At 33.9% G+C, this 12,313-nt stretch overlaps 1 protein-coding gene across 2 annotated transcripts; it reads left to right on the forward strand.

Moving 5' to 3' along the window:
• Nucleotides 1–464: 464 nt before the first annotated feature.
• Nucleotides 465–11,034, forward strand: LOC111000603 (nuclear pore glycoprotein p62). Of its 2 annotated transcripts, XM_045632135.1 has the most exons (14): nucleotides 465–647; nucleotides 859–909; nucleotides 1,290–1,385; nucleotides 1,773–1,894; nucleotides 2,303–2,381; nucleotides 2,644–2,750; nucleotides 3,477–3,588; nucleotides 5,277–5,855; nucleotides 5,886–6,410; nucleotides 7,615–7,687; nucleotides 8,439–8,607; nucleotides 8,982–9,154; nucleotides 9,528–9,639; nucleotides 10,257–11,034. In XM_045632135.1, exons 1-14 carry the CDS (start codon nucleotides 578–580, stop codon nucleotides 10,413–10,415), a joined length of 2,427 nt encoding a protein of 808 aa, XP_045488091.1. In that variant the 5' UTR covers nucleotides 465–577; the 3' UTR covers nucleotides 10,416–11,034. The 2 variants fall into 2 exon arrangements, with proteins under 2 accessions (XP_045488091.1, XP_022125799.2); XM_022270107.2 differs by having other exon boundaries at nucleotides 5,277–6,410; nucleotides 10,257–11,033.
• The last annotated feature ends 1,279 nt before the right edge of the window (nucleotides 11,035–12,313 follow it).

A 12,313-nucleotide genomic window follows, 5' to 3' on the forward strand; every position in this document is an offset into this window, starting at 1 on the left:
CTAATTGAAACGTGAAGTGATTGACGTTTGACATCAATTACTTGTCAAATTTATTATGTTATTGCCTGTTATTCGCCCATTTGTATGGAGAGTATAAATAAATGTATCTCGTGAACCGTTACTTTTCGTAACTTTGCAAAACGCTTTCTTTTAGTGAGTACTATCTACAAAAATATATGGGCATTTTAATCGATGACCCATATTGGAAAGTTTATGCATCTTTTCTGTTTCCTAATCTATTTTCCTTGAATTTCATCCCAGGGAACACAATCTAATTTTAGAATTACATATCCTAACTAAATTGTCAAATGTATACTCTGTGTACAGAGTGGCAGTGGTGTTTGTCGTATGTCATTAATTGTCTCATCGCTAAACAGATGTCAAGTTTCAAGTTTTAACTTCATATTTGTTATTTCAAATAAATTTTGGTTTCTTTGCTTAATGGTTAATAACTCGTCACTCGATCTGTGGACTGTGGCAAAAATTTATCTTACATCAAGTTTTAAACGTTAATTTATTAGTTTACTATATAACACATCAAAATAAATATTATTGCTTAAAATACTATTAATTAAGAATGAGTTTTTCATTTGGAGCATCTACGACTACTTCTGGTAGCACTTTCGGTACAACTTCTCCCGCTCAAGGTAATTTTTTCTGTAAATACGCACTAAAATTCAACTACATACATAATATAGTGTTTGATTAGTCATTTTTGTCATACATTTCATTTGATTTATTTCTCAAATGTCTGTGTTTCATAGTTAGAATTTTTACTAAATAATAACCTAAAAATCCAATGACCCTTTGTTTATTGGCTATATCACTTGGCTTAAATTTTTTGACCTTCTCTTATAGGATCCTTATTTGGTGGTGGAGATGCATCAAAAGCATTGCAAGGAACTGGAGGTTTGAAAAACCCAATTTTTTCATAGTTTTATTAAAATATAAGCTGTAGGTTTCTGCTGTTTAGTACTGAATCAAATTGTGTTCTTAAAAACATCCTATAATTCCATATACTTTACACTGTATTATAATATTTATATATTATTCACCATACAATTCTAGCAATACCTTATTCATATAATATTCTAAAATTGTTTCTTAAAACTATACTGAATCTAAACAGAAGAATCACGACAATAAAATTAGCTATGTCTGTGACTGCTCTTTTTTGAGATGCAAGCTAAATGCATGCATTAATCCATTTTCTACATAGTGCCGACTAACATACACATGTTTTATATAATTATACTAACAATTTTGTAAATTATAAATTTTACTTTTAGATAAACCAAGCTTGTTTGGTGGAGCAGGTACAAGTACACCACCATTTGGAAGTTTTGCTTTTGGGGCTAAAACAACAACTGCGGCCCCTAGTTTGTGTATGTATAGTTATTATTGTGTAAAGATGTAGGTACCCACTTCCTTTTATTCTTCTTTAATAATATTTTGTGAAGTGGGTAATTATACATCACTTAGCTGGACTAGCAGCATTATCAACATAAATAATTGTAACTTTGCCTCTGAAACTAGTGTTTCCTACATTTTAATAATATTATATCTATAAAGATAATCTCTATGAAAGCAGACAAAGCAAGAGTATGTCTAACAAACAAGTGGAGTTCTGTGTTACTTGCCTACCTCTTTGTACAACAGGTGTAAAGTGTATATACAATTTTATTATTAAATAAAATTGATTAATTTTTTAATAATACAATTTTAAATTACCTTTGTTGTTTCTTTTTAATGTTTTTTGATGTAATTTTCAGTTTCAACGCCAACAACAAGTACTACAACAGCCTTTGGTGGTGGAAAGCCTTTGAATTTCTCTTTTTCATCTCCTCCAAATCAAACTGTAGGCAGTCCTGGGTTTGGATCTCCCGCAAATCAGGTATGTTAAAAGAACAATAATAATTTGTAACTTTAATCAGAGATTTTAACTTTTAAGCATTACATTGTGATGTTTTTATGTAAAAAAAATTATGATTCTTTAGATAAAATTTTATTAATTAAAAGCAGTGTGACTTTGAGCAAATAAAGTTACTGCCATGCTTGATTTGATTATAAAATACCTGAACCGTTTCAATTTTTATCAGTAAAATAGCTCCAGCTGATAAAAGATATTTTTTTACAATTTATATTTCATATAGGCTTGAAATATTTTCTGTTACTTAAATTATTTAAATGAATTGTAAATTTTAGAACTCTCCTCAATCCTCAACACATCCTAAATTAATTTAATCACTTGCTTCAAAATCTTAGAAGTTCAGTTTATATAAGAAAATAAAATTGATTTCAGAATGCCGCTCAAAATCTTTCATTTGGTGGCAACACTCAAAATCCACCAGCGTTTGGATCTCAAGCCCCGACTACTCAAGGTTCATAGTTAACTTTTTAGATTTTTATACAAAATTGATAACAATGAAAAGATAAATGACTACATCATTAACAAAATATAAATTTAACTCATATTTAAAGTTTGAAGTGCCTAGGTGACTTCTGTGCTTCTGCAAGGAGGTTGGCTGGCTAAATTAGCCAGGACTACGGAAAATGGACCAAATTTGAGTCTAGTAGTCGGAAATTGACTCCACCTACCAAATACCCTAAGTGTTGTAAGATAATATTTCTTAAATATTTCAGCATCATCCGGCTTTGGTACTCCAGCAAGCACAGGTTTTGGCTTTGGAAAATCAACGGGTTTTAACTTTACAACACCAGCATCTGGTTTTTCAGCAGCTCAAGTAACTGTAAGTTAAATATTGCATTAAATCTGCTACCCCCTACCCCTATTTATACAAAGCTTATATTTTAAACAAAGTTAGTTCAGACAAAGTGCTTCATTTAACATAACCGAACAAATCTGCAACTGCCAGCAAACTTAATTCTTAGCGTGTGGTTATGCCTTTGATTTATAAATCTTGGCCACTCTTCTAGCAAGTGTTTCAGTGTCAGCGTTGTGTGGTTGTCCCATGGGCATTTGCCGTTGTCAGTGATTTTGAATTGGCTCAGATAGCTTTTGGTGAAAGAGTGTCTTGTGAGGAATTGTGTGAGTTGAAACGAAATGGGTTTATTCTACTATTTGCTATTGAGGATTATTGTGGACCTAGTTATTAAAGTCTGATGTATTATCTTATAACTTTAAACGAGCAAGATGATTGCAGTCAAATAAAATATAATTGTAATTTATATATATTGTGTTATTTGTGTTTCTTTCTAGCAACGATGTGTGAATAAATAAATAAATAAAAATTAAAACTTTAATATAAATATAATTACATATCATTATTTGATAATTATATTCATATTTCATCAATTTATTAGGATGTAATTCATACTTAAATATAATTTCCATAAAACACGATTTATAAAAAAAAAGAATAATCAAGCAAAGCTCCAGGGTCATCATAAAAGGTCATCCAGGTACTGCTGTTAATGCAAGGAATTTAGTTTAAAAAAAAACATTTTTGTTCTAGACCGCAAGTCAGCCTACTCAAGGCGCAAGTGCGTTTGGTGGAAAGGGATTCGGTTTTGGTACAACTGCTACCTCTGCCACTACTAGCTCTTCTGCTCCAGGTGTTGCTCCAGGTATGAATCGAATATAACATAAGACAGGTCCAAATTCTTCTGGATTAGTTGTTTTTACTATGTATTTGCGTGTTGTTCCCACGAGTATGTAAGTGCGTGCTCCTATTTCACCTTGCCTCCTGCTGATAGAGGACAAATCTTTGTTTTTAATTTATTTTTATTATTCTTGATTACCCAAGATTTCATATGGAACATGGTGTAATGGTTACAGCTACAAACGTTGTGTAAAAAAAACTTGGCGATTAAAACTAATTAATTATTGCCTGTTCTTCTCTTCCGTTCTACGCCCTTGATTTGAGAACTGGCAGTAAATGGAATATTAGAAGCATTTAATGTATTTTTTTTGACGTTCATATGCGTCATATTTTCGACGTGTTACCGATATGAATAAATTATTATTAATTATAATTATTATACTGATGATGAACTATACTCTAAAGCTTAAGAATCTACCTGTGGCCAAATTCCAAAAAAAGTACATTGTTTATTTCCATTATTTGTCATCGTATCTTTAAGTAGGGCAAATGAAAAATTTTCAGAGATCGACACACGGTTTTAATAACTTTGCTCGTAAAAAAAAATCCCAACCATAGCCAATTTCTGACACTTCGAATTCACTTTATGACGAAAATTTTTATGGAATATGATTTTGGAATTTTCACGTTATTTTTTATCGGAAGCCAAGTTAGAAAAAAAATGACAAAATTACATTAATTTAATGTTTTATATAACTAATTGTTATTACGGGCCGGCGCACCGCACTCCATTGCGCACCGCAGTCCACCACGAGACACTGACACAGCAATTTGTTCTGGGATAGGGCAGGAATATATACATACTAAATGGAGATGGGCAGGGCATGTAGCAAGACTATGACGAGCGTTGAACCATAATGGTACCCAGAAGGGTATTGGAAAACGAAACAGAGGAAGACGCTCAAACCTAATAAATAGGTTATTTTTGATCATCTGAGATCAATAACCAATCGACGGATTGTAATAGCCATCTGTCGATACAAGCTATCCATGGTAGGTCGGATCGGTATATGTGGATAGACCTTTGTATGAAAATGACAGTTCAACTGTGCCAATATCCTTAAGATTTTAACTTGTACCAGTAATAATTAAAAATCTTTGATATGTTTTAAACGTAGACATGTATATTTTAATATTATTAGTCTGGTTTTATTTACTTTATTTGGTTTATATTGATTATCAAGTAAGGAGTGAAGAGATTGCATTCTATCCGTCGCCAAAAATAGATTGTCTTCGTAGGGTTTGGTTATTGGGATGCAGATAGGAGTTCGATCGATCATGGTCTGATCCTTGTGAATTAATTATTGGGTTCGAGCGTAAAACGGCATATATTAAAAGATATATATATATTATTAAGTTTACTTTGTTCTAATATATATATATATTAATAAAAGGGCTTTTGTTTTATTAAGCTATTGCCTAAATTTTATTTAGATCAACAAATTTCGTAACGAAAATAAACCCATGATGTCGTTAACATACATGCGGTCAATACGCGTTGGAGTGGGACAAAATGCATACTGCGTATTCACATCTCTCTCTGACGAGATCGGTACTAAATAAATATATATTAAGTAACATTAATCTATGCTTTTTAAAGATTAAAGATATTTTAAATGTTTTTCTTAAAATCCATTAATCATCTTATTTCAGCACCAGCCTTCGGCACACCTCAGCCAAGTACCCAAAGTTTGTCATTCGGTGCCACCACCCAAGCTCAAAACCAAAGCTTTGCTTTTGCAACTACTCAAGCTAAACCAGGCCCACCCAGTTTGTTCCCAACCTCACAAACATCGACATTTGAGATAAAACCGGGTTTCGGAGGTCAGACACAAGCAATTGGTGGTTTCACGAATCAAACACCTTTTGCAAGTTCTGGAATGACATTGGGAACTAGTGCATCAAGTTCAGTTTCTACAATGCCAATTGCTCAATCTGGCACAGCCATTGGGTCTGGGTTCAATTTTGGTGGTAACACATTAGGCACTACAACTTCAACAGGATTGGCAGGATTGGGCTCAAATATTGGCCTCTCCAAACCGCAAACAACTGGACTCAATGTGGGAACTTCATTGGCTACGTCATCTTCGGGGATGAATTTGGGTACCAATGTGTCTACAGGACTTACGTTGGGAGGTGGACCCAATCTGGGTACAATAACCACTGGAATGAATTTGGGAACTAGTGCCGCCGGTGGACTTAATTCTAGTCCGTCTTTAGGACTCAATATGGGTACAAGCGTAGCCCCAGGTCTCAATTTGGGTACAAGCGCATCTACGGGACTTAATTTTGGCACAAGTGCACCTTCAGGACTCAATTTGGGCACAAATGCATCTTCAGGACTCAATTTGGGAACTAGTGCACCTTCAGGATTCAATTTGGGCACAAGTGCATCTTCAGGACTCAATTTGGGCACAAGTGCATCTTCAGGACTGAATATGGGAACTAGTGCACCTTCAGGACTCAATTTGGGCACAAGTGTATCTTCAGGTCTCAAATTGGGGACGAACACGTCTTCGGCACTTAATTTGGGGACTAGCACTTCGTCGGGGTTGAACTTAGGCACCAGTACCGCGACAGGACTTGCTTTGGGTACCAGTACATCGACGGGACTTAATTTAGGTACGAGTACCGCTACAGGGATTAATCTTGGTACTACTACGTCTACGGGACTCAATCTTGGTACAAGTAGCGCGGGACTTGGTACCAGTACTGGTTTAGGATTTCCATCATCCAGTGCTCTTACCCTGGGAAAACCCACTTCAGCGACGGCAGCATCTTCGATAGGTATGTATTATTTAACATAAGATACTGTAAAAAGTAGGCACAAGAGGTAGGTTTTTACGTATAACGTATACGTAATAGGTATACGTTCAACGTATTCTAAAAAGTAAATAAAGTTTCAAGAGCTGCCAGGCTTTGTTTTCTGTATGATGTATGATAAAGTTCAAAGGGCCTTAGTCTTGGGATTAGTTTATTTATTTATTTAATAGGAGGCAAACGAGCATCTGGCTCACCTGATGATAAGTTATACTGCCGCCCATGGACATGAACTCTCTGTGCTCTGGGCTCGCAAGTACGTTGCCAGCCTTTAAGTAATTGGTACGCTCTTTTTGGACAAAACTTAGTTCGACATTTTACTATAAATCAATGATAAAAAATTCAACGATTATATATTTTGTGTTTTTTTTTATTTAAAAGAAAGTTGGGTTAATAAAACACTTATAATTCGATCTGGCTTGACCGATATTCATGGTTTTTTTTTGTTGTCTCGAATATATACTTAAACTATGAAATTAAAATCCCCAATACAAAATATTTATTCGTAACATTTGTACAAACAATGTTCATTTCATCGTTACTATGAACATTCCCTTCAAATCTAGGAACGTAATTAAACAGGAATCATCGAAAATATGCGGACTATGGCGTAAATTATTTATTGATTATAGAAGGATTAACAAATATATTGGTTGTCAAATATTTAGCGGTGGGTTCAGATATTAACAGAAATCTAAGGAAAATATATCAAATCATTCAATTCAGTTAATCACAACAATAGCAGTGGTTGCCTAGTGGGTTCAGCGTGCGACTAATGGTCGTAAGTTCGATCCCTGGCTGTGCACCTATTGACATTCTATCTATCTAGTACAGTGTCTTGCTTTATATACAAAAATTCGTATGTCAAGCACAGGATCACCTACTTGCCTATGAGATAAAATTATAATGACACAGATTCAGAAATCTGAGGCCGAGACCTATAGAGGTCGTAACTCCACTAACTGACAACATTCTTGACTTAAAATACAAAAAAATAAAATTTAAAGCCGTCTCTATTATTTATTCCAGTAGTTAATGTCCATAGATTTTTGATTTTAATCTATATTTATAACCATAGAATCTCCACTAACTGTCAACGTCTTTGTCACTTAGTCAAATTTTTGATATTTTATACAAATGGACTATTTTTAATTATTTATTGAAATTTCAGCTTCTTCTACGCCATCTGGGATAATGGCCCTCGGTAAATCCACCGCCAGTGCTTCACTTACTACGGCAACTGCGTAAGTAGTTAGTTAGCCAGCGGTTAAGTTTAACCCATTTTATTTATTTATTTATCCTTTATCGCCTATACAAAAACACACATAACAAAAATAAAAAAAACAGTTACAGTAGTTTTAGAAGTTTATAAGAAAGTATTTTTGACTTTTTTTGTTATATATTTTTATTTGATTTATTAAAACACATACTATATATATAGGTTAATAAACACACTTATGAACGTGAACAGAAAATATTATAAATTGATTCTAAATTTACATTTAGTTCGCAAGTCAAAGGCGTAGAGCGAGTTAAGTGGACTGGCAAGAGGCAAGAAACTCTCCGCCACTCTTTTTCGATAAGCCATACAGATTTGTATTTTTAATTGTGTATACTTACGTATTTGCGTGTTGTTCTCACGAGTATGTAAGTGCGTGCTCCTATTTCTCCATGCCTCCTGCTGACAGAGGACAAATCTTTGTTTTTAATTTATTTTATTATTCATTATTACTCAAGATGTCATATGGAATATATTGTGTAAAAAACTTGGCGATTAAAAAGAGTGGCGGAGAGCTTATTGCCAGTTCTTCTCTTCCGTTCTACGCCCTTGATTTGAGAACTGGCAGTAAATGTAAAATTAGAATCATTTTTTTATGTTCATAAGTGTACATTATGTTACGTAATGTATAAATGATTTTTGATTGAAACCGTGTTGAATCTACAAGAGACATTTAAATGTAAGCACATTAGTAATAGAAGATATAATATTTTTAGAACTGTAGCGTCTGCACCACCCGCTGCCATCTCGTCGATAACATTCGCCCAGCTCGAGGAGAGCATCAACAAATGGACCCTGGAATTGGAAGAACAGGAGAAGACGTTCATCCACCAAGCCACGCAGGTCAACGCTTGGGATCGGCTGCTAATCGCCAACGGAGAGAAGGTAATGTCCTATAATATTTATTATTTACTTTTACTTGAAAAATTACCACCTTTTTTGAAGCAGTCTCATTCATGTGTTTCTTATCTATTTAGGCTACTATGGATAATTTGATATATGTATGTTTGTCCATAATTTTATTGAAAACTAAAAGTCATGGTTATCATGGTCAAATGATCAATTTTGATGAACGCCCAAACCCAATAATCCAAATATTGATTTCTTCAAACTTGAAGTTTCTTAAAAATTGGTTTAGTAATTTTAAAGATACATGCCACGCCTTTCTGATAAAAAATGTAAATGGCATGATTTTTTTCTTTATAAGTAGGTATTTTAAGTTAAAGTGTTAGTTAAAAGTTTCTTTTTTTTAATTTCAGATTGTAGAACTAAATGATGCCGTGGAAACTGTGAAGAACGAACAACAGAGTCTAGAACACGAGTTAGACTTTGTACTAGGGCAGCAGAAGGAGTTGGAAGACCTCTTGGCACCACTTGAGAAGCAGCTGAAGGAAGATGGAGACCGGATGAGGGATCCAGAGAGAGAGCATATGTGAGGAATATTTTAATAGTTATTCAATGTAGAAGGTTTTGAGTTCAGTGACAGAAAGGACAAGTTTTTTAAAATGACACTTCTTTAGGCGCATGAGTGTAATTTTTACGGATGAAACGTCACGAAGATTTGCAACGTTTGTCGAAGAAAAGGGAGAGAGCGATCGAGACCGATTTAGAGAGAGTGAGAAAGGGAGATTTTTATTTATATATATTATCATTAGCATGTATACAGTGTGAATGTAGATATACACTGGTACATGATCATCTATTGGGGCTTTTATCTTAGAAATAATTAATTTACAAAGAAGTTTCACTTCTGACATGTGTACTTTGTTGATTTTTTTTTAATCAAATATAAAATTTGTTTCCAGGTACACATTAGCTGAGAATTTGGACAGCCAGCTCCGACAAATGTCTGAAGATCTGAAGGAAGTCATCGAACACCTCAACGAGACCAACAGAAGTCAGGACAGCAATGATCCGGTAAGTAATGAATTAATTTAATTTATTCCTTTTATTTATACCTGCGAACATCATTTTATATGATTGTACTTATCCTACCTTTTTAGTGCATACCGACATAGAACATTTTGCTATGCTACCTTAGATACTGTTCGGTTTTCTGGAATGAAAACTTTTTAGGTTGTTCTGTGAAGTTTCCTCTATATAAACCTTAAGAGTTCAAGTTTTGAATTAATAAATAAAAAATAGGGGTTAATTGTATAGGGGTGAATCAGGGTTGTATGCCGTATCATTAAAAAAAAAAACAAAAAGAATTGTCTAAAAATTTAAAGTTTAGGGCTGGATGTCACTTAGGGGTTCGAAGGATAGTAGCCGATTCTCAGACCTACTGAATATGCATAAAAAATTTCATAAGAATTGGTCTAGCCGTTTCGGAGGATGTATGGGAACGAACATTATGACAAGTGTTAAGATATTTAACAATCTCTTTGTTTGTTTCAACTGCCAATATTAATAGATATGATATTCTAAATCTGTTATAACGACATCGGTCGTAAAAACCGATGTAGCCGATGACGTTATTAAACACCTAATAATTATTATTGAGTTCTCTGCTCATACAATGGTATAAATTTCAGATTGTTCAAATTGGCCGAATCCTGAACGCACATATGTCTTCGATGCAATGGATTGATGGCTCCATAACGCAGATTTCCACAAAATTGGACCATTTGAAAGTCACCCACGACACTCTGAGACGGGAAAATGAGAAATCTTTCCAGTTAACATACAGCTAAACTATATTTTGAATGAATAGATTTGGATGATGAATATGTTAAGATTATCAGTAATTAACTAGCGGCCTGAAAGATATTCAGCCGGTTGATTAAACAGCTAGGAAAATAAGTCATTTTCCAGATCAATGACGTTTCATTACTTGCCTGTTGACTGTTGATTTAAATTCCACTTTCTGGCGTCGGCAAACGACAACATTGATGGTGTTTTCCGAAGTTTCATGAAAATTCACAATGGAAGAGTAAAGTTACATTAATAATGGTAATTCGACTTAAGCGATTTAATTTTAAAATATTTTTTTTTTATATCATTATTAATTTTTTTTTATGTCATATGTTTCATCTTTATTATTTCTTCCAAATAATGAATTTATTGTATTTAGCCAGCAAATGTTGTAACGAACGCGACGGTTGAATATCTTCCAATTATCTAGGCTGTTAATTGAACGGCTAATTAAGCTAGTTAGCTGCAACAGCAGTATGGAGTTATTGATTTTTCTATGTAAAAATGTCAAGTATTTACAGACTCCCTTATGACTGTTTTTTTTAATAAAAAATAAGTTTTTAAAGAAACACTGTATACTTGATTCCTTTAATGTAATAATTTTTCTGTTTTTTTTTTTTTCAAATATTGTTAATATAAATAATATAATATAAATATTGTTAAAATAATATAAAGTGCATGATCAATAATAGTTGTTTTTTTACAATATATGGTATGCAATCTTTGGTGGTTTTTTATTGCTAATGGTAGATTTGGAATTAATCACCTAGTTAATAAAACCCAAATTGAGCTTAAACTCCCATATGTCAAAAACAGCATTTTGGTAAGGATTACGATATCCAAAGATAATCATCTTTTTTCTTCAGGCTTTTCACTGAATACAAATTAAAAAAGGGGCTGTCACTTAGCATCAGGTGGGCCTTCTGCCCGTTTGCACCCTGTTCGATAAAAAAAAGGCGTCTCCTATATCTCCTGACTCGAACATTGGCTTGGGACGTCACGGTCATAACTAGCCTAGACTAGGGTTAAAAACCGCCTTTATCGGGGAATGCGAGGACCTTTATTTCGCATTTCGCTCACTCCAGTGAGCTTCCGTCCTGCCCTTCAGGCGATTGACCAAGCCGAGGTTCGGGTCTCACAGGAGACGCCCTTGCGCGAGTCGCGGGAACCCCACCCTTTCCGGCTGAGCTAAGCTCGCAAAAGCCCGTGCTGAGCTATAAAGGCCAACAGCGAGATCCCATTCTAAAAAAAAAGCTGTGTGGCCGACGAGCAAGTATCGAGGTGTCATCTTAAATGAATCTGGATTCACTTGCCAAATACATATTTGCCCATCATAACACCCAGTAACCAGTGTTTTCTGGTTTCTCAAAAGGTAAACGGATGATATGCAATGAGTTGGTGCATGTTTCCCCCACAAAACAACAGGAACAATTAAATTCATTCCTGGCATCTGGCACTAAAAATATTTTTAAATTAATTAATGTATTACTTTTACTACACAGTTATAACAGTATTAATAACCATAAATTATTTCAAATGAAGCTTGAAATGGATTTTTTGCGTAGAACAAAACCTGAATAAAGGATCTACTTCCTAGAAAGTATTTTATGCAAATTTCGTATGCGATGGAAAAATATATTAACTTAGTATATATTTTTTTTTACTAAAAACAATATCGGTCTGATATTATCATTTAAATAAAGTTTTAGTGATGCTGCAATCATATTAATAGTTTTTTTGAGACATGTCTATAGACACATTTCACGAGGAGGAATTGTATAATAAAGTTGTGGGTACATGAAGTCAATATAAAAGATTATTGATACCTAATAAATATTTATTAACATAACATCTATGAAAATATACTATCATTGCTATTTTATAAATTCGGATAAAA

Source organism: Pieris rapae, chromosome 18, assembly GCF_905147795.1.
Source record: "Pieris rapae chromosome 18, ilPieRapa1.1, whole genome shotgun sequence".
Taxonomy (NCBI): domain Eukaryota; kingdom Metazoa; phylum Arthropoda; class Insecta; order Lepidoptera; family Pieridae; genus Pieris; species Pieris rapae.

Bases quoted from the DNA above. Each gene is read 5' to 3' on its own strand.
- LOC111000603 (XM_022270107.2), top strand. From the start codon at position 578: ATGAGTTTTTCATTTGGAGCATCTACGACTACTTCTGGTAGCACTTTC. The intron at 1,386-1,772 runs GTATGTATAGTT...TGTAATTTTCAG, and splicing joins AACTGCGGCCCCTAGTTTGT to TTTCAACGCCAACAACAAGT. The intron at 3,589-5,276 runs GTATGAATCGAA...ATCTTATTTCAG, and splicing joins TGCTCCAGGTGTTGCTCCAG to CACCAGCCTTCGGCACACCT.